This window comes from Gymnoscopelus microlampas (assembly GCF_963454915.1).
Source record: "Gymnoscopelus microlampas genome assembly, chromosome: 22".
Classification (NCBI taxonomy): Eukaryota; Metazoa; Chordata; class Actinopteri; order Myctophiformes; family Myctophidae; genus Gymnoscopelus; species Gymnoscopelus microlampas.
The window spans coordinates 14,531,210-14,558,886 of record NC_139959.1 but is presented as its reverse complement, the minus strand read 5'-3'; the positions used below and the strand labels follow the sequence as shown (position 1 = coordinate 14,558,886).

Genomic DNA, 27,677 nt, shown 5'->3' with positions numbered 1-27,677 from the left:
TGTGGTTATGAAGTACTGGTATGTGATGAGATCGCCTGAGGACATGAAAGAACTGTAAGCTAACCAACTGTGTTGTGTGTTTAACCTCCAGGGAGCAGACCGTGTGTGGTATGGGCCAGGACATGGGCCCTGGCAGCCAGGCCACAGGGATGGGCCCCAAACCTGTGACCTCCTCCACCCCCTCCATGACTCCTCCAATCCCGGGCAGTCTGCCCGGTTCAGGGCCCCAGGGCCAAGACACGACAGTCAGCAGTAACACCACGCCCTTCTCCCCTCCGGGCCCCGCCGGCCCCAGGGAACCAATGGCCATGGGTGGCCACATGCCCGGGTACCGCTTCGGCTGCCCCCCACCACACAGCCACGCTGCCGGCATGCAGCCTCCGCAGCAGGGCCCCAACTGGAGGATGAACAGCCCCTCTCGAGGCAGCCCCAGCCCAGCCGGAGGACCTCATCCACCCCAACAGAACTCTATGCTGTCGCCCAGGCACCGTGGCAGCCCTGGAGGGGCGAGCAGTCCTCGTGTTGCGGGGGGCCTGCACTCGCCCTCGCCGGTGGGGATGTGCGGTAGCGGGCCCGGGCCCGCAAGTGTGGGCAACAGCGGTGCAGCTAGCAGTCAAGCTAACAGCTACACCAGCAGCTCTCTGTCCGCTCTGCAGGCCCTCAGTGAGTGTCACGGGGTTGGACACGGGCACGGACATCCCCACCCACACGCACTGGGGTCCCCCGACAGGAAGATAGGCTCCCCAGGTGGAGTCACACTGGGGCCGGGGGGCAACCCTCACCTGATGTCGAAGTTCAGTGGAGGCAACGGCGCTCCCGGCAGCGGAGGAGGGGAGTCGTTTGGACCTCACACCGAGCTAGCTCAGGGTCACGCCCAGGGCCAGACGGACGGCAACCTGGCAGAACCCAAAGAGGAGAGGGAGCCGGCCCCCGAGGGCCACGATGCACACGGCCGTCTCCACGACAACAAGGGCCACACCAAACTCTTGCAGCTTCTCACCACCAAGTCGGAGCCCCTGGAGTCGCCCCTGTCGCCCAACGCGGGGGGCGATGGCAAGGACCAGGCCGCAGCGGGTTCCCGGGGAGGAGGCCACCCGCCAGGGAGCGCCCACGCCACGTCCCTCAAAGAGAAACACAAAATCCTCCACCAGCTGCTCCAGAACAGCACCTCTCCCGTGGACCTGGCTAAACTGACCGCCGAGGCCACAGGCAAAGAGATGGCAGACCAGGCCCAAGGGGGCGGAGGCCCTGGTGCTGCCGCAGGGGGGGAGCTCACCCCCAAACAGGAGCCCCTGAGCCCCAAGAAGAAGGACAACGCGCTCCTGCGCTATCTGCTGGATAAGGACGACTCAGGGCTGAAGGACAAAGTGCCCAAGCTGGAGCCCGGAGAGGTGAAAGTGGAGGGAGGGAAACATCCTCTGATCAAGACGGAGAAGCAGGACGCGGGATACGACCGAGCTGAACAGGTACGTTTGACTGGTTCATCCCCCCATCCCACCCCTCCTGTGTGCTACTTACCTCAGTTACCCTACTAAATCAGTCCCTCAAAGGACGTCCAGGGAAGGCTGTTAAGAGTTTGTCGTCATGCTTGAATCACGGGCTTCCGTGGACTCTGTGCGCGGGTCCTCGTCGAAATTAAGAGACACAAGGCTCTATTTAATTTACTGTAACCTCCTTTCTCACTGGCCCATTACAGCCAGAAAGGCCCAAAACTTTGTGACCCTGTGCTGCTCCAGTTGCTTCCCCCGCTGTGTCTGAGTGTTAATCTGGGTTAGACGGCAGATGTCTAGCATGCTCCACCAAGTTGTGCATTCGCACGGGATGCACACATGGTAGGAAGGGTACAGGCTTTGTCGATGATATTAGACATAATCTCTCTCTCTCTGTCTGTCTCCCTTTTGCTCTCTCATATGCTCTGTCTCTCTCCCTCTCCACACACACTCACTGCAAACACCATGCACGGTTTCCTTCGTGCACATCCGCGCACTGCATCTGGTTGTATTCACTGCTCTGTGTGTGCAGGCTCGGGCTCAGGCTGAGGGAAGCCATCAGCCCGGGCTTCAAACAACTGTGACATTTGGAAGAAAGCCCCTGTGGCTCTCAAGCACATTTGATCCTGGTTACATTTGGCCACCGTCATCGGGTTTGGCAAAGAGCTCTGGTCAAACCTGGCACTTGGACGGAGTGTGAGAGTAGGAAGGGAGAAGAGTGAGAGAGAGAGGCAGGGAAAGGAGAAGGGAAGAGCGTGAGCAGAGAGACTGAGAAGAGGAGGGCGCTGCCTGCTGAAACCTGATATTTCCATGTAACGGAGGAAGCGACGAGGTCATGTTTTGTAGTGTGTCCAGCCCTGGACTCCTCCTGCAGCGAGGGAGAGAAAGCAGTGTTATTGTTGTTGTGTCAGTGAGCCTGTAGGAACATCTCTCTCTCATATTCTCTCTCTCTCTCTCTGCCTCTCTCTCTATCCCCTTTCTGTGGCACATTTCCCTGGAAACAGACGACTGAGGGGGGGGCTTGTAAGCTGCATGTATATGCCAGGCCACTTGGGCATATACGCCAGAGAGAAGGAGATAGGGCGGATAATGAGTTTTGCTGCTGAAATGAACAAGAGATGAGGCAGGACAGAGAAAAAGAGAGAGGGAGAGGTGGTGATGATGATGAGAGAGGTGTAGAAACTTCCCAGCAGGAGAGAGTCCAGCCTCGGCAGGCACAGTGAAAATGATGAGCCATATGCTCGTGCCTCGTGCATAACACCCCCCTCCCCCCCTCCCCCCGTCCACCCCAGCTACCATGGCGATGGAGGAGAGAAGGCGGGAGGAGGTGCTTGGGAATATAGAAAGGGAAGGGAGGGTGGATACGAGAAAAACTGTACAAAAAACAATGGAACATCTCGCTCATATTGAGGTATGGTGAGATGGCGCCTCCGAGGCAGAATAAGGTTAAACAGATGGAGTAGGTGGAGTCGACGGACTCACAGGAACAACAAACATTGCAGGTCGTCGTCGAGCCCTCGGAGGGTCTTGGAGAACAACTGCGATCGCTGGCATAATGGAAAACACAGTCTGTGTGTTTGCAGAGTAACTTTATCACCAAGTCGGGGGTGTTTTGTCTTTACTGTCACGGGTCAGATTTGAGATTGAACCGCACACAACCTCGGAAAGTGTGATCAGATTGAGGGATCGAGCACATCGATGTACAGTGGCTGCTATTGTGCAACTGACAAACGATTTGACTTGAATCCAATATCACTGAGGCTGGACGGATTGTCAGTCATACCGTATGACAATACTAGTGTGTGCTACGCAACACCACACTAAATTGCACCACATGATTCATTGATTTTACACCCCGACTTCCAAACTGAAAAGAATACGAAGAAGCAGAGGAGTGGGATGTTTCATTTCACAGTTGTCCAGTGATTAAAGCGCTCGTAAGCGTCAAGCAGTGATGGCGGGGACTAATGCAAATTTAACGGTGGCCACAATAGCATCGGTTTCTTTGTCAGCCCAGAAAAAAGGGCTTTTGTTAGGCATTAAGCAAGCCACGACTTCATTAGAGCGGTTAATATTTGTGCAAGTGAGTTTCTGTTCTTTATGAGAGAATCACTGCTCGGCCATGTGTGAAAAGTGACTGTACTATGCAAAAATCCTTCCCCTATGCTGACCCCCCCCCTCCCTTCCAGCTATCTATCCATGTATCAAACCCTCTATTTCTCTCTCCCTCTCTTCTCTCCCTCTCTTCTCTCCATCATTGTTTGAGGGCTGAATTATTGATGGCCAGAGCAGGGCTAAATGAGAAATCAGAGCCATGCTCGGCACTAGAGGCTGGGCTGATGGCTGAACGTAGTGAAGGTATGGTACAGTAACGGTACACACTGGTCTCCCATCAGCATCACCTGCAGGCATCTCTGCAGCCTCAGGGTTATTATCTCTAGATCAACAGTGTATGTGTGTGTGGACTGGTGCAGACTATACCATTAAAACATGTCTGCATAAGCCAGAGGAAGAAAAAAAAGGAATGTTTCCACATCGGCTTTGCTCAAAACGAGAAAAAGACACTGACATTTTTAGGTCTGCTGACATTTTCAGTCGGAAAAAACTTGCTCTTCATATCTCTACTAGGTTTACGTCAAACATGATGTTTGGTTGGTTAACCCATTGAGACCTGAAGCCGATTCTTCATGTCTCCTAAATCTCAACAGTATTCTCAAAAACTTATATTTCTATATCAGTGGTGGTCAATCTTTTTCATGTCAAGGACCCCCAAAATGATATGTATTTGGCCGCAGACCCCCATCAAAATATTTTGTTCCAGGGACCCCCAGAAGCAAAGATTTGAGTTAAAAATGTTTGCTTTAAAAATATATATATTCAAAGATTTGCACACATTTTCACGATTTTTCAAAAATAGCAGATCTACAAGCTCGTAGCGCAGCACTCGGTGCCGCGCTACGAGCTTGTATATCTGCTATTTTTGAATAGCCCAAAGTGTAAAATAATGCTTTTTAGCTCAAATCTAAAAATGACACAGTTCCAGGTCTTATTGGGTTAATAGGACTGAATAATAAAGCTGTGAGGAAACCGATGTTGACTATACAAGCATCTCTCAAGTCATTGAACACTGTCAAACTTTACCCCCTCCTTGGGCTGAAAGCCTGCTATTCTCCCCAAACACCAAATGATGGATGAGAATCGCTCATTCTCCAAAGTACTGTTGTTTTCTCAGGACAATACAATAAAGTCTACATATCATCACTTCTTTTTTTTTATTTACATTAACAAACAAATTGATAGAGAAGCAGTTGTGCATGCTGAGTTGTTACAGTCACAGACGAGACCCCAGAGCAGTTTTATAAACGGCAACAATTTAAAAAAAAACTCCTCCATGATAACAGGTGACAGCCTTCCAAAACCACAAGCCTCGGCACCATATTGTGATAGACGGAACGATAGAGAACAAAATAACACTGATTAAGTGCTCAAAGCATAACAAGATAACAAGTGCGGTAAGCTGACGCTAACTCATAAAATTAGAGTGTGAAGGGTTTTCTCTGTCTGAGACTAACCCCCCACCCTGTGGTCGGATTTCATATACCATTTGGTCCTCAAAGTGTGGTCCTTGGGAGGGTTCCAGGGGGTCCCAGCAAAAATGTGTTAACATAGCGTCACAATAATTTCAGCCACTTCATTCCTTTATACGTTGGCTATTCAAAAATAGCAGATCTACCAGCAATATTTTTTGGGGCGGTGTAAACGCCCCCTATAAGTGAGGTTTGGACACTGACCAATCCTGCACCGTGATTGGCCAATAGTCTACAACGCGGTCTACAACCCTAACCCTTCCACAGTAAATGCAAATCTATACTTTTGCAAAGTCAGCCAATCACATTACAGCTAGTGTCATCACCACTAGCTGTAATGTAATTGGCTGACTTTGCAAATTCAGGACTGTGATTGGCTAGCGAAACACATGACACATGTGCAGCCCTATGAATAGCAGTATGGACTTAAAAAAAACACTTCCATCACTGTGATGACCACTGTGACCACACCGCCCACTTCACACTGGGTGTGATTTTTTTTTACATAAATCTTATCTTCTGGGTGTCCCTGGCACCAAACATTTTCAGATGGGGTTCCGCAGCCAAATATATCAATTTGGGGGTCCTTGGCACGAGAAAGTTTGAGAACCAAATGTGGTATACCACCTACAGCAGTAACACAGTCTTGGTGGTTGTTGTCGCAGCAGCAGCCCCACTTGTGACTTCAACAGGAGGCTTTTTCATGTGTTTTTAAGGATACACCAATTTCCTCAACATGCCTATTTTAAGCCCCCCCCCCCCCCCCCACTCTTCTGCAGGACTGTCACTTCTGCTTCTCCACATCTTCCTCTCAGTTCCCTTTCTTCTAAAATGTCATGACTCATGACCCCCCCCCCCCCCCCCCCGCCCTGCTCTGACATTAGAACATGATAATTTGGTATGTGTAGGTAGCATTAACCCTTTAAGGCCCCCAGAAAAGCTAAGATTTGAGTTACAAATGCTCGCTTTAAAAATGTATATACTATATATTCAAAGATTTGTAAAAAAAAATCAAGATTTTTCAAAGAAAATAGCAGATCTACAAGCTCGTAGCACGGCACTCTGTTGCTGCGCTATGATCTTGTATATCTGCTATTTTTTGAATAGCCAAATAAATCTTAACCCATTACGACCTGGAACGCATCTGTGTCATTTTTAGATTTTAGCTAAAAAGCATTATTTTACACTTTGGCTATTAAAAAATAGCACATATACAAGCTCATAGCGTTAGATCTGCTATTTTTTTTAAATCGTGCAATTTGTGCAAATCTTTGAAAGTCAAATCTTTGCTTCTGGGGGGTCCCTGCAACTAAACATTTTGAGATGGGGGTCCGCGGCCAAATACATGTAATTTTGGGTGGTCCTTGACATGAAAAGGTTTGAGAACCACTGATAGTATAGCAACATAAGTGTTTCAGAAAACTGTTGTAGAAGTCGCTTCCTCTGTAGAAGACATTTTGTAGAATCAGCCTCAGGTCTTAATGGGTTCAAATGACACGGATGCGTTCCCGGTCTTAATGGATTAATACATTAACGTGAAGCAGAATGTTTTTTTATTATTCTTTAGCGTCAGCGGTGACTACACCACCCCGTCCTCTGGCTGTGTGTAATAATAATAATAATGTACCGTTCCATTATAGCTCCAAACACTGAGCTTGGAGATGCACACACAAGAGGAGGAGAGATGCACAGAAGGGACAGAAGAGGATAATAGAGATTGATAGAAATAGGAGCCATTAAGGGTGTAGAGAGACGACCAAAGGAGAGGGGAGAATAGAATGTGGGAGGGGAGGGAAATGGAGAGGAGGAAGAAGAGAGCAATCTGAGAGCATACAGGAGAATTACATCATTCCTGACCTCATTAGGACTCTCTCTTCTCTCTCTCTCACTCTGTCTCTCTCGTTCTCCCTCCCTCCATATCCTGTATCTTGACATGTAAGAAAAAATGAGCAGCAGTGTGTGTGTGTGTGTGTGTGTGTGTGTTTGTGTGTGTGGCTGTCCATGCTGTATGCATGGACAGGTGTGGACGAACACAGAAGGTCGAGTATCGACGGAGACACACTTGCAGCGCGCGCCGTGGTTTACTTGGTGCATACTATTTAATTCCTGTCAATAATTGGCCTTAGTCATGGTGTTTGGTCTTTTGTGCCATTGCCAATATGGCTGACCCCACCATGCACTATACTGAGCAATATGTTGACTTCTACAGTATGATTTATGTACACTTACACACGTTTGATATACATATTTATTTTTCTTAATAGGATTATAGGAAGTGTGGTGGGTATCTGGACCGGTCCATGTCACTTTAAGGTCACGTTATCAGCCAGCATATAGACCCCATGTAGGGACAACCAGTCTGTTTCTCTCTGTACATTCAGGCCCTGTGGCAGGGAATACTTTGTGTGCTGCTCTCTGGTGGCGGCTCACAGGCGGTACAACTTATTTACCTTAGTCCCCTGGGCCCCCCTCGCCCTGAAGCACTGCGCATACTAAAATCAATGTTGATGTTTCAGCATAATGTAGACTATACTCCTTTTTATTGTAGTGAGCATCTTTTTCCTTTTAGCTTTTTACTTAACCTTTGTTTATCTGAACAAATCCCATTGAGGTCGAGAATCCAATTCACACAGGGGGAGACCTGGCCAAGACAGCTGCTGCACATTTAGTTACTGACATAACATTAATGAATAAACATGAGGGGGAAAAGGATAGAGACTAGAGAGAGAGGTTAGAGAAGAAATGTTTCTCTTTTCTTTATTGGCCAAATAAGCACAGACGATTAATCTTCCATCAGTGACTTTAGTTAAAAGTAACGTCTAGACGTTTTTAATGTTCCTGCAGGCCTTGGATGGCAGATCATAACGTTTTTCTTTACCCATTTCTATCCAACGTGCTTTATAATGATGCAACGATGATGCTTGGGAACCCCACCCACACCCAAAAATATAATATCATACTATTACTAGTGTGTGTGTGTGTGTGTGTGTGTGTGTGTGTGTGTGTGTGTGTGTGTGTGTGTGTGTGTGTGTGTGTGTGTGTGTGTGTGTGTGTGTGTGTGTGTGTGTGTGTGTGTGTGTGTGTGTGTGTGTGTGTGTGTGTGTGTGTGTGTGTGTGTGTGTGTGTGTGTGTAGGGCGATATGACTTCAAATATCACAATTATCTCGAACTTTTGCCTCGATTAATGAATGATAAAAAAAGTGCAAATAGTAAGTGTTTTCACTGTTTTTGTATAATGCAGGGTTAAGTGTTTAATCGGACTAATCAGTTTAGTCTATTACAAAAAATCTATTAGAATGTCGATTTTTTGTTTGTTTTTTTAAAACCCCTGCTATTTGATTAACCGACATGATCAAGATTACACCAGTTATTCGATATAATTTCGGTGAATTGCCCAGGCCTGGTGTATATACGGATACAGTATGTGTAAATATATGTACTGTACAGTATATCCTATTATACTATCCTACTATAAAATGAAGAAACCTCTGTCTGGAACCGTGTTTTCGCCTCAGTGGGTTGACCAATCGATCTGAACTTGCACACGGGCATTGACCAATGGCATATGAAGAGGGTGACAAAGCCTCTTTTGCACTTTTCCAAAATTGATGCCGTTTGTTAGTGTTTTGTGGACGGCCCTCGTAGACGATGGGATCTGTAGTCATGGTTGCAGTCCAATAGCCTGGATGGACAGTCGGTGCAAATGAATAGTATGTATGTTTGTGTGTATATGTACACACACACACACACACACACACACACACACACACACACACACACACACACACACACACACACACACACACACACACGTGTGTGTATGTGTGTGTGTACAGTATATATATATATACATATACACATATATGTATATATGTGGAAGTTTTCCCAGCACGGCCTTGCTTTGTTTAAGGCTGTTGTGTGAACAGAGCGTCCCCGGCCAGCCTGTGTGTATGTGAATGCAGCCTTGGGCAGCACTGCACTGGGCAGGCTGAGTGCACTTGTTTACAGTAGGGGAGCACAGAGCAGTGCAAACTTTGGCACCGGCCAAGCTCCAGCCATCTCATAACCCTTCTCCCATCGTGTCAACCTGGGAAAACACTTTCTGTTATATCACAGCTTTGACAACTTTAAACCCTATGCTCAGTTGACTGTATTCCCATGGGCCCTGTATTTAGTTGTACCCTATTCCCGTGGGCTACACACTAAATGTCTTTACCAAAAATAGCCAATCTACAAGCTCACAATGCAATGCGTTGTGAGCTTGTAGATCGGCTATTTTTAGTTAATCCCCCCCCCCAGAATTAGGGGTGATAGGGTTCAAATGGTTAATTCGTCGAGTGTGTGCGGGGGAGGGGGGTGGGGGACTAACTCTATAATGTTTTTCAAAGATATACTGGGCATAGAAATGAGGAGCAACTGTAGTAGTGTGTCTGTCTGAAAACAGAAGGCGATAAGCAGCGGAGGGGTATTGCGTTGTCTGATAAGCCAAGCCAATGTGAAGTGTGGCCTAGATTTGCTGGAAAAGTGGTCCATTTCAGGCTGGGGTTGCTGCTGTATTATCAGCAAAGCCGAGCCTGCCTTTTATGTCTCAGATAAAGAAGACCTTGTCTAAGTCAGTGGTTCTCAAAGGGGGGTCCGGCGGCCCCCAGGAGTCCTTTAGGGGGTTCTGTGTGGTCCCCAGCTAAATTAGTTAATATAGCATCTTCATCATTTAAAGGTAGTGTAAGTGATTTGCTTTGGTTAAAATGAATGTTAAACAGCTCTATATTCTGATAGTACTCATTACTATAGAGTGTTTGTTCAGTAACAGGAGTCTCCATTTCTCTCCAGCTCTTTATTAAACAGAACATGCATTTTCAGGTCAGGGCACCATTTTTTTCTAATCAGGATAGAGACCTCAGACAGGATACAGATGTGCAATTGGAAGTGATGACACAAAGAAATGAGCAGACAAAATTGGAACCGGAACACTATAAAAAGCTTTTCGGATAGTGGTCCACGGCCAAATACATTAATACTTGACGTGAAATGGTTTGAGAACAACTGCAATCTGCACACACTGCATGTTTGTTTGTGTATGTGTAGTGTACATAAAATCTTTCTATAAAACTCTTCTTCCTCACATGTGTCTCTCTCTCTGTGCCTCCTGCCCAGTCATCGGAGCTCGACGACATCCTGAATGACCTGCAGAGCTCTCAGCCCCAGCTGTTCTGTGAGCAGAGGCCCGTCTCGCTGCCCAGCGCCATGGACAAGCAGAACATCATCAACGACATCCTGCAGATGTCGGAGACCAACCCAGCCATGGTCGCACAGCAGCAGCAACAGCAGCAGCAACAACACAGGGGCATGGGCCCTGGCATGGTCCCTGCAAGTGAGTCCAAACTAAAAATCGATACTGCGATATGTCGCCATACTTCCTCTCGCGACACCTTATTGATACACTGCCGCGAAGTATCGATAGTTTATTGCATTCCCCTGGTCCGCAAAACACAAACTCTTGGCACAAAACCACTGCATGAGAGCAGCGCACAGTGGCTACTGATCATCCTCTGAGTCAGGTAAAGCTATTTTAAGAGGATAAACGCAGACGAAAAAAGATAGGGAACAGACATTCCTTAGTACAACCAACCCTAGTCAACACAGCAGCTCGCTGACTGGCAGAGATACAGTACGAACCTTTACCATTAATACATTTCTTAACGGTTACTGGTTAAACGATTAACCATTAACATCCCTAGGCACTGTGAAATGTGTTGTACATGTATACATGTATGTATTCATGTATGATTGGCCAGTTTGTGATGCCCAATAGTCAGAAGTGAATAGGCTCTATGCACAGCAGACATTTTGGAGAAAGATTGGGCCTCTTCTTACTTCCTTCACAGGTGTTACCAATGATACTAATGAAGGCTCTGTTCCATTCTGGTCAAACAGAGTCAGGGTGCTGATATCGTGTGGTCCAGGGACCCTCATGGTTCCTTGAGAGGGTGTAACTCTGAGAGTGTACAAATGGGTCCATTTGGTTCCATTTGTACACTCTCAGAGTTATGGGGGTCCTTGAAATTAAAAGGTTTGAGAACCACTGTGCTACACTAAATGGAACAGAGCCTTCATTAGTGTCATTGTTGACACCTGTGAAGGAAGCAAGGAAGGGGCCCAATTTCTGTCCAATATGGCTGCTGTGCATAGAGCCTATTGCAGCTTTATACCTTTTTTTGGTTGTTCTATGTTCTTCTTCAGTTACACCGATTTCTTGCAATATATCAATTATCGCAGATATCATCGTGGTCGAGGTACAAATATCGTCACAGTATGGTATCATGAGTTGCTCCCCTACTCAAGAAACCAAGTTAAAAGCCATATTTTTGAACATTTTCACCTATAATGGCATGCTTAGAATAGGCATGCCGAGGTTAAACCAGGTAAAATGACCTGATCGTCAGCATTTCAGGCGTCGGCCCTGCTGTCTACATGCGTAATCACGCGCATTAGCACAAATATGTGGATGTACCAGCTCTTGACGGAAGTGGCTTGTGGCTGAACGAAAATGATATTATTTTGGTTCATACATATACTCGTCTTATACCTTGTCCTACACGCTGCTCATACCTATGGCTAGCAGATATGACATCACATATCAATATCCCAATTGTTTAAATCTTTTGCCTCAATTATGAAGGCTAATTTATTTTTAAAAGAATTTGCTCGATCGATTTAGTCCATTATAAAAAATCTTTTCAGTTTCTTCAATTAACCTACTTGAGCAAGATTAAGTTGGTCATTGGTTCTAAATATCAATATATTTCCGTTTAATTGCCCAGCCCTAATAATACGTCCTTCTCTTCCTTCAGACTTTGCTGGTGTCCGATCAGGCCAGCCAGGCAGGGGGCTGCCTGTGAGGAGCGTCTCCCTGGATATGAACATGTCCCCCCAGCAGCCTTCATTACAGTACCCCATAAGGGCCAGCAGCCCCTACACTCTCATGCAGCAGCAACAGCAGCAAGGCATTGTGGGGAATCACGGCATGATGGCCAATCAGGCCAACATGGTCAATGCAGGTGGGTGGAGATGGCCGGGTATGTTTGGTGTTGCCAGCAAATACCAAATAGTTCTATAATCAAGATCAGTGGTTCTCAAACGTTTGAATGTAAAGGGCCCCCATAACTCTGAGAAAATCCATATTGTCTGTTCTTGCATATTGAATGATGATCGGGTCCCATCATCCTCCAGTCAGTTTCCCTGGACCCCAATTTGAGAACCACTGGTCTACACTTGTGTGTCGTCTAGTTTTGTCTGCTGTTCCACTCTTGGCGACGTCTCCCTTGATCCCTTGATAAATATACGCACACAGTTGTCAGTGTGCCTGGCAAAATGGATACATTGTCTCCTTTGCAAGATACCTAAAATATAAAACGGTCATTTGAAAAGCAACATTCTGCATTCAGACAAATGATCATGTAAAGACGGATTCATGTTTATATCATTGTATGTTACAGCAAAGTTTGTTTTATTTATCCCGTCCAGCTCTATGAATTTCATTATTATTATTATCCTTATTTTTGAAACAATAACTTTGTCAGATCTTGAGAGATGCAGTATGTCTGTATAATGTGCTTGAGTTGCCACCTCTGTTAGGCAAATAATTGTTTAATATAAGAAGTCTTTCTAGTAAATCACCGCATGGCGGGTAAATGTCTCCTGGCAACAATGCGTAGATGGTAAATCTAAAATTTTAGAAGCACCTTATTTCACTTCCCTGACATGTAAAGTGTAACCTCTAAATTATTTTTGGTTGCCTGCCAAGAGGTAGCTGGAGTAGACACATTCACCAGGCACTGCAGCAGTTCAGTTGAATTTGGCTGCTTGCTAGTGTTGGATTTCCCACATCAATCTCAGGAGTTAACAAGTAACTGATTGATCTGTTGTTGCGCAAACTAGTTTGCATTACCGGAATTGGATTTCCTCTATTATCAACTGTTTACTGACGTAATGTCAACCACAGCAATGGAGAAACCACAGGGCAACCCACTTGATCTCACAGAAATTTAGCGGAAAGCCAGAATCTTTTTTTTTTCTTCTTTACAGTATGTGTGATTCAATTCTGTGGCATTTTGTATCTCTCTATCTCTGTCAGTCACAGCTGGCAGTGACTCACTTCCTTTCACAGGAAATGTAGGGGCAACCACATTGGAGCAGAACTCTGTCACTGTCACATGTGATATCCTCTAGACTAGATCTATATTGTTGACGTCTCAGACCAATACCGCATCTGTAGTTCATCTGGCATCTTGCTGTGTTCCTTACTGTCAGCCTCGCTGTCCGTTTTTCCCCGTCTAGGACTCATGGGTCCGGGTGGTCCTCGACCAGGCATGCAGCAGCAGGAGGGCTGGGTTGGGTCTGCTTCGGCACCTCCTCCTGGAGCTTCCGGCCCCGGGCAGCAGGGTGCCATGCAGGGCCGAATGGGTCCCAACGGTGCCCCTCTCAGGCCCAACAGTCAGCCAGGGCCCCGGCAGATGCTCCAGTCCCCAATGATGGCCAATGGTGAGAGCCTGTCCTACCCGAACACAATGCAGAATGTAGCTATAAAAACAAAAATGAGGGTTTCATGTTGACCAAATAGAGAAGAGCCCCCACTTCCCTACTAGTAGATACTTATCTTCAGGAAAGAAGTGTGCCATAGCATTGCACTACAGACACCAGCTGAATGCACTTGCATGTTGGTTTACCTCATTGGGTCAATTCTGGCCCTATTAGCAGCAACATCACTGCTTCAGTGTTGTAAAGATTGCCACCTTGTGGCTTACCATGATACGACATAGAAAATCTAAACTCGTCACCCGGGTCTCATGTAATATCTAAGCCAGTCTCATAACTGCGTTGGGTTGAAGTTCATAATAACTTTCAGGTCAGCCTCTCAACTCCTGCTCCTTAGTCCTCATTGGTTGTGAAATTGCAGAACTTGGTGTAATGTCCACCTTAACCGAGTCTTCTCTAACCAGTTGTCCTTCCTTGGTCCTTTAGCCCAACAAGGTATGGAGATGGGTATGGCAGGCCACCAGTTCTCTACGCAGCAGCCCCCTCCCAATCAGACAGCCCCATGGCCAGACAGCATGATGCCTATTGACCAGGCATCCTTTGTAAACCAAAACAGGTAAGATACTTAACTGATCATATAATCACTTACAGCAAAACTATTCCATTGACTACAATTCACAGCATATTTGACATGACTGCTGTAAACTTTCCAGAGCATACCGTAGTTTGTTTGATTTTGGAGGAAGTACCTGGTACCTTTATTTACTGTCTAAATTACATTTTTTGTTGTTTTTCCTTACATTGAGGGCTTCTTAAAATTTAAACTAAATAAATCCGTCCCTTCCACAGGTCGGTGTACCCGGGTCCCCAGGACGAGTTGGGGCTGTGCGCGACGGGGCCTGGCGCTGCTGACGGAGGCGTGTCAGACGAGGGCGCCCTGCTGTCCCAGCTCTACACTGTGTTGAAGGACTTTGATGGCCTGGAGGAGATCGACCGCGCGCTTGGCATCCCTGGACTGGTAGGACAGGTGAGACCCACCACCATTATTCGTATGTTTCACTTCACTGGCTCTCTGTGCTTCATCCTCATGTAGTTTGTGATACAAATCCTTTCAGTTCTTTCTTGGGTTTTTTGTTTTGGGTTTCATCAAAGTCTTCATTGTTTTTGTTTGTTCTAGTCCGGGGGTGTCGAACTCATTTTAGGTCAAGAGCTGCGTTGGTCAAAATGCGACTTTGTACACGCCGGATTACTTTTTGTCTGTGTGCATGCATGCATGCATGCATGCATGCATGCATGCATGCATGCTTCCAAAGCTGAAAGGCACAAATGCTGTCATAGTATTTAGTCACAACACAAAACAAGATTTGGGAACATTCTTAGGCTACTGATTTAAGGTTTAGGACCAAACGGGAATGTATATACTATATCGTTGCTGTCAGGCAGAAACCTTGTATCTACATAAGTCACCTTTGAGGTTTAACACTCTGTGCCACTATTGATTTTGCACAAAGAATTCTACGTGTAGAAGCCACTTTAAAGAAGTACACTAAGGGGGCGCCCGCTGGCCTAGCAGTCCAGGCGCATACCACATATAGGCTCTAATGCCTGACAATGTATTCGGGATTCGCGTGTTCGAATCCCGATCCAGACAACCTTTACTGCGTGACATTCCCCATCTCTCTCTCTCCCTGTTTCTCTACTATACTGTCAATAAAGGCAAAAAAAAAGAAGTACACTAAGATAAAGATTCCTGCTTTTTGGCCTCATATGTAACAGTAAATTTCAGTTATTCTTCTACCTTCCATTGGAATTATATGGTACTGCATTATTTTCTGACAAAAGTGTGTCAATTTTGCGGTGTTTGAGCTCTAACAACCCATTAAGACCGGCAAAGCATCTGTGTCACAATCATTTTAACCACTTTATCCATATTTTATATTATCAAAAATCGTGAAAATGTTTGCAAATCTTTGAATATATATATATATATTTTTTTTAAACAATTATTCACATTTGAGCTTTACGAGTCAGGTCAGTGCTTATAGAGAAGACAAGGCACGTTTATTTGTATAGCACATTTCAACAACGAGGCAATTCAATGTGCTTTACACAAAACATCACGCAAATGAAATGCATTATAAAATGACCGAAGAAGAAGAGAAAGAAAGAAAAAGAAAAAACCTCAATGAAAGGCAGCATCAAACACAAAGGTCTTTAGCTGTAAATAAGATTGGCAGAAGACCTGCCATTTTCTGGGAGTTTGTTCCAGATATGTGGTGCATAAAAACAAAATGCCCCTCCTCCACAAAGACAATAAATGACTTGCCTTTGTCTTTTAGTTGACTGTAAAAATCTCCTGCAAGGTCCCTGATTTTCTCTCCTCGTGCCCCTCAGTACTGCGTTGGCGTCGGTGCAGGGGTGAGACAACATAAATGTTGTGGTAGGTTGCTTACACACAGCAGGTGGTTCCCTGCCCCGCCTCCATTGTTTTCGGTGTAGAGATAATGGCAGCTTTTGCCAGTGAAGTAGCGACAAGGGCAGAGAGAAAGCAGCTGCCACAAACAGATAAATAAAATAACTGTACATCAATATTGAAAAACAATAAGAATATTTTGGTTAATTTATTTTGTATTTTACTCTGTCTCAGAGTAAAATACAATGCCTTCTAGCATTATTATATTACAGTATAGAAGTTACCTCCAGATTAAAGCAGTTAGGGGTTAAGTGTCTTGGTCAGGGACACCTCGACACATTGCAGGGGAATCTCTACCCATTCAGCTATGGCTGTCCCTAAAACGGAAAGTTACAATCCTAGAATCTGATTTGAGTCCTGTGGTAAAATACTCTGTAAACGCACACCTCGCTAGGACCGCATGTATCGGTATCACTGCAGCAACATTTTGTTTACAATATTTACCTTGCCATTCCATGGATGTATTACAATGCGCAATTTAGTTTTTCATATGGCAAGGTAAGAGTCTCTTAAAACAAGAAATATACGATGACAGTTATACCGCTTGGTACCTTCCATTCATTTGCTCAGCAACTTCCTGGTTTGTTCTGTTAGTCGTGGGGACTATGTTCTTGTAGAAATTATTGTGGTCGTGAAATTGTTTGTTTTCATTTGGATATGTCTGTGATTCTCATCCCTCCATATTTGGTAACAGTTTTCCCGTCGACAGGGCCAGTCAGTGGAGCAGGACCAGTTCTCCCAGGAACCCTCCATGATGCTCGACCAGAAGCCCCCCATGTACGGCCAGCAGTTCGGCCACCCACCCTCCCACATGGCCCAGAGGGGCTACCCTAACCCCATGCAGGACCCAGCCTTCCACCCGATGGCTGGACAGATGGGACCACGACCAGGGTACCCCATGCTGAGAATGCAGACCCGGCCTGGGCTCCGGCCAACCGGTGTGGTCCCTAACCAGCCCAACACGCTACGGCTTCAGCTGCAGCATCGGCTACAGGCACACACACAGCAGGTATGCACACACACACACACAAGTCTGTGTTCTGACAAACCTGCACACTGCTGGAAGTAATGCTGTCCATCGATTGGCTACTTGTCCTCACTCTGATGCAACCACTCGGTCTTACGGTTGATCAATAGCTGTTTGATCGTGCACACAGATATGGGGGAGGGTGTAGTTAGCCTTGGGGTTGACATTTTGGCAGGTCTCCTGTACATATCAGCAATTGTTTGGGTTGGTAGTTAATCTGCCACCTGCTGGCCACTAGTGGTATTTATGATATAGGTGTTCATTGTTTATCAGGTGATAGCTATAAAATAAACAAAACCATACAATGTATTTTTTGTCTTTGCCTTTCAGTTAATGGACTGTTAGTTTTGCCCACCAGTTAATTTGAACTTGCAGACTTCCACTTGTAAGGAAAAGGAGAATTTGAAGACCTGCTTGGCAAATGTAATCACATGATGCTATACCTGTATATAGTAGATGGTATTAGTGAATGATGTGAGCTAAAACCTCTCTCTCTCTCTCTCTCTATCTCTCACTCTCACACCCTCCCTCAACCAGAACCGTCAGCCAATGATGAACCAGATGGGCGGTGTGTCCAATGTGAACCTACCTCTAAGAGCCAGTGCTCCTAACCAGGTCGGTCTCCACTGCCCTCGTTACAATAAACACTGCACACGTTCATAACATATTATCGCGACTCACAGTTGCAGTGCCATTGGTTTGCTTACTATTAGCACTGCTTAATCCTCTCTCATATTCATCAGTTGTTTCTCACTTTGCCTGATGCCACTTCATGATGCGCAAGCTTTTTCATCAATGACCCAGACATACTGATCCATGCTTGTCAGGGAAACAGGTCCAGTTGGCACATAAACCTTGTGGGCACCTCAACGCTAAATTGGATGTTTGTTTTTTTCTAAATGTAAAAAAATAAATGCATGCCTTGGAAAATGGTCGTACGTAATGTGAAGTATACATGATTTGAACAAGCACGGTACATCATTTTCCGACCTACATTTACCCTTCAACTTCTTGTTTATCCCCAAAATGAACGCTTAGCACAGGTTTTATAGCAGACCAAAACTTGTGGTGGTCTTATACCCATACCATTAAACAACATGATTATCAGCAAAATTCAGTTTAAACACAGAAACCTCTCAATGCATCTTGTTTACAGGTGAATATTTAACCACTAGCATCCCTATTCTGGAGCTAACATTCACCAAAAATAGCAGATCTACAAACTCACAATGCTTCCCAATGTGACCAATCTACAGTTTGTAGATCCATTTTCAGTGAACATATTATTCAAAGCTATTTCTGATTGAATGAAGTCTTGTCAGCATTCTAATAGCTGCACACTTTTTAAAAATCATCTTCCAAACAGCCACTAGAGGGAGACAAAGGGGGGGAAGTTGAGAAGTGACCCATTTTAAACACTATCTCCTATGCCCATGGCTTCGTTCTGTAGGGCCACTACCTCCACTACAAAAGTAGGGGAAGGGCGAAGGCAGAGTATTGGGATTGTCCCCTAGTGTAGCACGCAAACGGGTGCGGGCCTATCATAGAGCCCTTGAGAATTGGATCAATAGGGGTCAATAGGGTTTAAAAGGATAGTTGAATTCATGGAGTTTTTTTTTGTTTTTGTCGCATTCCTAAGCCAATAATTTGATGACCGGTGGAAAGATGCTTATGTCTCCGGTTAGAGACTCAAAATTGACACTTTGAGTCTCCTACCAGAGACTCCGCCGGTCATCAAACTATTGGAAGGCAACAAAAAGAAAATCTCCATGAATTCAAGTCTCCATGGCATGTGTAATCGAAAAAAGGCATTTAGGGGGTGAACTATCCCTTTAAGTGGTTAACTAAAAGTATTTCTTCATTACTCTGTTCACATAATGTGGTGCTGTTCTGGTGTTGCTGCACACCACCCAACGGATAAACTCAACACCGCCGTCTCTTGTTTTCTGTCCGTCTCGTCTTTTCTCTTCCCCCTCCCGCCCTGCCCCCCCCTCGTTCCAGGGGACCATCAACGCCCAGATGCTGGCCCAGCGTCAGCGGGAGATGGTGACCAACCACCTGAGGCAGAGGCAGCAGCAGGCGCAGCAGGTGCAGCAGGCGCAGCAGGCGCAGCAGCAGAGGAGCATGGCCATGCGGGCCCAGGGCCTCAACCTGCCGCCCAACATGGCCGCCGCAGCGGCCGGAGGAGGCATGGCAGGCAACCCCCGGATCCCCCAGGCCAACCCCCAGCAGTTCCCCTACCCGCCCAGCTACGGTACCAGTACAGGCCTGGCCTCGCCACCGCCCCCCACCAGCCCCTTCTCCTCCCCTCTCTCCCCCAGCCTGCCCTCTCTCCCCCCCAACTCCCAGCTCCACCTGCATGGCACCTCCTCCTCCTCCACCTCCTCCTCCTCCTCCTCCTCCTCCCAGATGATGATGGGAAACGCAAACATGATGAGAGAGTACGGGGCCGTGCTCAGCCCGCAAATGCAGCACAGTGCCTTTCAGTTTCCCAACTCAGGTACTGCCCCCTCCCCCCTCCTCTCCATCCCCCTTCCACCCCTATAGTCTCCACACTCAGCCTACACAGCCAAATCCTCATTGTTGGTTTAACTCTTTGAGAGTGTACAAACCTCAGAGCAGTGTTGATTTCGTAGACTAAAACTATGACAAAAAAAAGTTTGTCGACTACCTTTTTTCACTGACGAAAACGAAATAAAAACTAAGCTAAGGTGACTAAAACTGAGACTAAATATAGTGACAATTTCGTCAACAAATAAAAACTAGACTAACATGTTAGGGAGGGACTAGAACAGCGGTCTTCAACAAGGGGTCCTCAGAGCTACTACAGGGGGTCCGCCAAATCTTTGTGTGATAGGATTTCGTTTTTTTACATTAACCACTTGAACCCTAGAATTCCTTTTCTGAGGGGAACATTAGCCGAAAATAGCAGATCTACAAGCTCTCAACGCCTCGCAACCGGCTATTTTTGGCAAAGAGGCTATAGATGTAGAGGGGAAAAAGAGCAGACTAAGTAAAAACTTTAATCTGAAACACATCTATATATACAATTTGAATCCTGCGCCATGTCGGTTGTCAGTATGTATGTAGCCAGTGTGACGTAATCTGACATCACGCCAGTGTGACGTAATCTGACATCACGATGAGACGGTCGTCCCGAATATGGACACAACGCCAGTGTGACGTAATCTCACGCCAGCATGACATCACATCCTACCTATAAATATGACATCACATCCTACCTATAAATTCTAGGATGCCGTCAGATCGCACCAGTTCGACGGACAATATAGATTAGGGAGTCCCTGCTTCATCTCTCTCTCAGCTAGGGGGTCCTTGGCCTGAAAACGTTGAAGACCCCTGGACTAGAAGAAGAGATCCAGTAGAACTAAGACAAGTCATTTTATGTTTGGTTGCGCCATCCGGTCTGCTGAAAATAGCAGATCTACAAGCTCACAACGTGTCACGCTGCGAGCTTGTAGATGGGCTATTTTCAGCATGCAACCAAGTGTAAAATCTGCCATTACGACACCATCAAAATACCTTTTATCTTTTATCTAATGATTTAAATCTTATGATATTTAGTCAACTAAAACTAGACTAAAACATTTCATATGACTAAAATATGACTAAGACTAAATGGAAATGTATTCAAAAGACTATGACTAAAACTAAATCAAAATTTGCTGTCAAAATCAACACTGCCTCAGAGTGTACCGTTTGGGTAAACGTTTACCCTCTCAAGAGTTAAATGAATACTGAGGGGTTTAGCTGTTAGTTCACCCTACAGTTTATGTATGTCATTGTGTCTGTCCGCGTGGACATGGTATGTCTCCAGTCCAGTGGTGGAAAGTAACTAAGTACATTTACTTAAGTACTGTACTTACAATTTTGAGGTATTTGTACTTTACTTGATTATTTCCAATTTCCAATACTTTTACTTCTACTCCACTACATCTCAGAGTAGGGCTGAACGATTTTGGGTAAAAATCTAATTGCGATTTTTCTGACCGATATTGCGATTGCGATTTGATTGCGATTTTTTTAATTAAAAAAAATCTTAAACATTTTTTTAAAGTCAAGCTTCAGTTTAGTATTCACTGTGTACGTTTAAAAAGTAATTGGAAGTAATGGAACATTACCAAATGGCATACCATTTATTTACTGTTCTAGATTCTAATAAATAAGGATGAGAACTAAAAGATATGAATTGCTTCATTGCTTCCAACATGTATCTTCCAAGTACTTTTTTCCCCATGTATATATTTAAACATTTAGCTGGAATAGAAATAGCTTATTTTTGTAAACAACCCAACATTGAACTTGTTGTCATTAACTTATGGCTCAAGAAGAGAAGCTTTTTCTGAAATGAAGTTCAATAAATAAAAATAAAATTAAACAAATAATTACCATTTCGTGTAAACAATTCACAGCAGTGAAATAGAGACACACGGGCGGAAACGGAAGGCCTACAAATTCACGCCCACTTTTGAGATAGCGCCGCTACTCGAGGTCCGTTAGAACGACGAACTGCAGCTCTCAATGCATTCCCTATGAGAGGATATGAGAATTAGCCTACTTTTTAAATTATCCTGCATTAACTGGAGACGATATTGATTTAAATAAAAATATGTTTCCAAATGTATGGAGTGTCTTTGTAAACATATCTTCTTGTTTTCTTAATAGTTGATTTGTTTCACATTTAATTTGCCACTTTAACGAGTTACCCATAATGTTAACACAGCAGAGGGTAGACGGCAGACAGACAAGTTGTCGCAATTCAGTGATATCACTGTCTTTACGAGCTCCGAGCGCCGACCAGTGGTGTACCCACACTGTAGAGGCACGACAGGCGGTCGCCTGCCCAACTGATCTCGCCTCCCCTAAAAAAAAACAAATAACCCGAAAATGTGTCATTGCGTGCTTAATGTCCTCAAAGTCACGCACCCAACAAGCTTAGAACTGAGCAGATTGGACCTTCTGTTCCAGAGATAATGACCAAAACATATTGAAAACGTCCACTTTCGCCAGTTTTCTGGGTATTGAAAACCTCAAGGGATGCGTCCGTGACGTATATACCATGCGACCACTTAAAGTCTAGATCTCCGATGCTAGCGGTTTTGACATACTGATGGAGTATATTATAGTATATTGTAGGTAGTATATCGAGATGACAGATATGGGACATTAAAAAGGACAAATCAAACAAATGGGACACTTTATTAGAACACCAAAAAAGTCGCTACAGCCTCAGTAGTTAATCAATGAAATGACGGTATTTTACAATGCCTCTCATAAAGATTGCATTGAGAGCTGCAGTTCATCTTTCTAACGGACCCCGAGTAGCAGCGCTGTCTCAAAAGTGGGCGTGAATTTGTAGGCCTTCCGTTTCCGCCCGTGTGTCTCTATAAGTAAGTCTTTCACTTATGGCTCCAGAAGCATATTTACTGATATCCAGTATTTAGCTTATGTAGATTAACATTCAACTAAAATTAACACTTTTTTTGTCTCACAAGGCAAAGTCCTCTCCTACTGTACATTGTATTACTACTACTCCTTGGAAGTGAAAAACTCAGAATACATAACGCAGTGGTGGAAAGTAACTAAGTACATTTACTTAAGTACTGTACTAAGTACAATTTTGAGGTATTTGTACTTCACTTGAGTTTTTTCTAATTTCCAATACTTTAACTCCTACTCCACTACATCTCAGAGGCAAATATTGTACTTTTACTCCACTACAATTATTTGAGAACTTTAGTGACTAGTTACTTTGCAGATATAAATTATAATATTATAAAACCTACATTAACCACTTTAGCCCTATTTTATACCTAGGTAATTTGAAAATAGCCGATCTACAAGCTCACAACTCGCCGCGATGCGACGCGTTGTGAGCTTGTAGATCTGCTTTCAAACATTAGTATTTTTACTTTTGGTACTTTAAGTACATTTTACTTAAATACTAATATACTAATAAAATACTAACCAATACTTTTGTAGGCCTACTTTTATTCAAGTCAATTTTGAATTTGGGATTTTTACTTGTAAGAGAGTACTTCTACATTGCAGTATTGATACTTTTATTTAAGTACAACATTTGAGTACTTTTTCCACCACTGTACATAAGTGACAAAGATACAGTTCATAGTCGCTTCTTTTGTTTTGGGCTTGTTTTCATAGACAGGGTTGCTTATTTCTCTCTCAAACCCTGGCAACACTGACCAGGAAGTGCTTTGCATCGTATTGTTGTTTACATTGGATCACAGCATCCGACAGTAATAGTTTAATAATGATGGGAAAAATATAAGTTACACTTACAGAAACAAACATAGATATGAGCAACACTACTACTACACTACTTGTGTCGAACCGAAAATAATGTTTTACCGCTACGCGCGGCATCGGGAACTTAAGTTGCGCAACGCGGCCGCTCGACAAACTTTAACCTAACTCTATGAGAGGGACAGAGCGAGAGCGAGAGAGAGAGAGGGGGGGGGGGGCGGGGGGGGCGGGGGGGGCGCTGCCCTCTCGCTCCCTGTAGAGAGAGGCAGCCACTCTGGATAGAAGGAGACAAGTCCCGCGGGTGCTCTGGGATTAATATTAATATTACAATTATTTATTATGATAAAATAAAAAAATAAAAAATCGCGGCCTTTGCGATTAGCTAATCGCGTGGTTTCAAATCGCGATTTCGGTTTGAAAACGATTAATCGTTCAGCCTTATCTCAGAGGCAAATATTGTACTTTTACTCCACTGCAATTATTTGAAAACTTGAGTTACTTTGCAGATATACATTATAACATTATAAAACCTACATTAACCCCTTTAGCCCTATTGTATACATAGGCTATTTGAAAATAGCCGGTCTACAAGCTCACAATGTAGATCTGCTATTTTCAAACATTTTAGTACTTTTACTTTTGGTACTTAAAACACATTTTTATACCAATACATTTGTACTTTTACTCAAGTACATTTTTTATTCCGGACTTTTACTTGTAACAGAGTACTTCTACATTGCAATATTGATACTTTTACTTAAGTAAAACATTCGAGTACTTTTTACACCACTGCCCCAGTCGCACAGAATCACATGGTTTTCATAGTCTCGCTCATTATGATTCGTAATGCCGCACATCGATTGACTGCATTCTCTGAACGCCGTTATGTAGTCAGAGTCACGTAGCACGTCCTACACTTGGCCGATCATAACACTCCAATCAGTCAACTTGATACTTGTAATCATCCCTGAATTTCGATCATAATGTTGCCATTGTCCAAGATACTGCTCAAAATGGTGCCTTTCATGGTGACCACACATAATTACATTACACGTCTGTTGTGGAGCCACTAGAGGGCGCCAAGCGCACATGACACAATCGGTCACTATGCCACAGTCTGCATCCAGACCCTGGAAGCTCGAATGCTGTGAAAGTAGCACATGTCTCATGAGTGCCAAATAATACAGGAGAACACTAATGAAGACCTAATCCATAGATCTGACCTCGCAGGGCGTAATCGGGGGATAATCTGATAATCTAGGATGCTATCGCTGTCCTGCAGAGTTGGCATAACAACATGTTTGATCAATCCCTCATTCTTAATCTGATACCAGCCGGTGGGTTGGTGCATAAAGCGCAAGGTACTGTGTGTTAATTGAACTCTGTCTCCTCCTTTCCTTTCCTCTGTTACCTCCTCATTCCCCCACTCTCTAGTCCCTTGCCTGTTCACTACTAATGTGCTGCTGTGCATGTAGGTTAACCTTGTCTCTGCTTACTCGTAACCACGCATCCCAGACCAATTCACCAATAATGAACAATCCTCAGTGAAACACGAGGTTATTAAAATCACTCCATGGGTCATTTGCTACCATTTTGTCACATTGTTAATGCATATCTTTGACTATTATGTGTAAAAGTACATTTTCACATTCAGACACAACTTTATTAATTCCTCAGGAAATTGCTTGCCAAAAATACAGTAGGAAAATAGAAAGTACATAAATGAGAATCAGAAATATGTCAAACAATAGAGCAATATCCATTAAAATCACTAACAAATTAAGTAAAATAGAAAGTCATGTCAAATTAAAAGTAAGTAAGTAAAAACCAAGGGACTATAGCAAAAGTTACAAACTAACATTCCATGAGGTGTAATGCCTTCGGTAAGTGGTTGTTGGAACTATTCCATTCACCTAAGTGAGGTGGTAGCTATGCCTCTCTGACTGGTTTCGGTCACTCCACTGCAGGTATGAGCCAGCAAGCAGACGGAGGATTCGGAGGTCCCGGCACGCCACAGAGCCCCCTGCTATCCCCCCGCATGGCTCACGCCCAATCTCCCATGATGCAGCAGGGACAGGGCAACACGGCCTTCCAGGGCTCCCCTGACATGAATGGCTGGCCGCAGGGCAACGTGGGGGGGAACAGGTGAGAATAATTGGCCGGGCCTAAAGCAGCCAGTTTGTGAATTCCTCATGTCTGTACTTACTGCTGTGTGTATTCCAAGCTCTAGGAAAAAGTGGAACTATACTGTATGTAAGGGATAATGCACTGAGAGCATTCAATTATCAGAAGAAGAAAAAACCTCACATCCGGGGGGATAAGCGGGATAATGCACTAGGAGCAAGTCAGTTAACCCGTTTGGACCTGAGGCCGATTCTAAAAACGGCCTCTAAATTCTAACACTTTCCTGAAGAACTCATTTTTATTAAAAAATAAATATTAAACATTAATGTTGCTATATTTAAGAGAAAATACCTCTTAAACGACTTGCTCCCAGTGCATTATCCCACTCATACCATAGGTAACTTTCCAAAGTTATTCATTCACGGTTGGTTTGAATTATAGAAATGAGTTTATTCATAAACACAACCATGATCATCACAGGTCACACGTCTGTTTTTGTGTGTGTGTGCGTGTGTGTGTGTGTGTGTGTGTGTGTGTGTGTGTGTGTGTGTGTGTGTGTGTGTGTGTGTGTGTGTGTGTGTGTGTGTCTTATTTCAGGACCTTTTTTGTTTGATTGGCCTCTTAAAATCTTTTTTTTTACACTTTTATGGAGATTTGTTTAGTGAACTGTCTGACATTTCAGCTGCTAAACATGAATTGAGGGCCTACATTCAATATTGCTAGTACTGTGTTTGTGCCACCAGGTGTCGCTATTTACAAGTCAGAATACTTCCATGAATTAAAAGTTCATTGTATAGTAATGTGTGTGTGTGTGTGTGTGTGTGTGTGTGTGTGTGTGTGTGTGTGTGTGTGTGTGTGTGTGTGTGTGTGTGCATTGATACTTTATCCGTGAACAAAATACTGCACACATGTTTGGTCTGTTCTCGTTAGAAAGTGTATAAACCCATTTTTTTCTTCTTTAGAAATATTTTCTTTCACATCAGGATGTAATGAGCAATAACCCACCTATCTCCCAGACTCCCTCCCCAGTTAGAGTTATCAGTTTGAATGTATGTAGAATTATGTGCAGGATGTAATTTGTATATAGAAGTGAATGGACTTGATTCAACTGACTAAACTAATTAATATAATATTTAATTTTAAAATAAAAAAAAACTCTCTCACACTTATGCCAGTGTGTCAGTGATCACCCTCCCCTGTGCCAATGTTGGCACCCGTTTCTAAGGTTGCCTACCCCTGCGATAGACAATCAATACATCCATGCCAATACACACCCTACACACATGCTTGTTTTTACCACCATAAGAGAATGAGGCAGTCTTCTTGAGAACACACCCGACAAACATCAAGCACTAATGGGCTGAGATATGAAAGGAATCACCTTATTTTCTTCCTAATTCCCCAATCTATTTCTGATGAATGGTCATAACAAACCCATTCATATCTAAAAGTATACACTCGAAAAGCCTTTTTGGTGATTGTCTCTTGGGAAGGTGTGACCACTGTGGTGCATTTGTCAAAATGCAGTGAGAGGCTTCTTGTTCTCTTCAGGATTTTATAAAAAAAAAGAAAATAGTATCAAAGTATCTTCGATGGTACAGTTGATGGTTTACAGTCACAAACACATAAAAAAAACAAGGAATTATGCCAAACAGGAAAATAGCTCTCACTTCACTCATCGACGGCATGTAACATGCTAAAAAGCTAAAACTAAATCAAACGCACTTGGCTAAACTAAGTTAAACACACCTGGCCTTGAATTAGCTGGCAGTCTCTCTCTTATTGGCTCTCTTATTGGCTGAACTCGAATGATCAATTATCAAAACATAATGCCAAATACTGAAATATAATAAAGTCCATCATCACAAGTTGTCTTAGATTTGTTTTGACCGGCAGCAGCAGCTGTTGTGCAATTAGACTGCGATCAATTTCCTTTGCCGATTGCCGCAATATTCCTTTTGTTTTGCCTCCATCTAACGCTGTGATCATGATGTAGGCACAAAAGGAGCCTATTCAGAATGAATGTACCCCCACGTGACAGAATGGTGTCTTTCCGTTAGGAGGTGGTCTATTACTTTTCGGTGCTTTGGTATAAATGTATATACTGTGTGTGTGTGTGTGTGTGTGTGTGTGTGTGTGTGTGTGTTTCTGCATAC

General features: G+C 44.2%; 1 protein-coding gene across 7 annotated transcripts in view; it reads left to right on the top strand.

Annotated features, from left to right (window-relative positions):
* The window catches only part of ncoa2 (nuclear receptor coactivator 2), a 96,928-nt gene that overhangs the window by 63,058 nt on the left and 6,193 nt on the right, over positions 1-27,677 (top strand). Inside the window, exons 11-20 of one of the 7 annotated variants that reach the window (XM_084048929.1) lie at positions 92-1,466; positions 10,232-10,448; positions 11,929-12,135; positions 13,415-13,618; positions 14,099-14,228; positions 14,462-14,630; positions 16,795-17,094; positions 17,650-17,727; positions 19,114-19,612; positions 25,365-25,542. In XM_084048929.1, coding sequence (XP_083905055.1) covers positions 92-1,466; positions 10,232-10,448; positions 11,929-12,135; positions 13,415-13,618; positions 14,099-14,228; positions 14,462-14,630; positions 16,795-17,094; positions 17,650-17,727; positions 19,114-19,612; positions 25,365-25,542 — 3,357 coding nt within the window. Of the gene's footprint in view, positions 1-91; positions 1,467-10,231; positions 10,449-11,928; positions 12,136-13,414; positions 13,619-14,098; positions 14,229-14,461; positions 14,640-16,779; positions 17,095-17,649; positions 17,728-19,113; positions 19,613-25,364; positions 25,543-27,677 lie in introns of all 7 variants that reach the window. The other 6 variants (XM_084048927.1, XM_084048932.1, XM_084048928.1 and 3 more) reach the window with 6 other exon arrangements.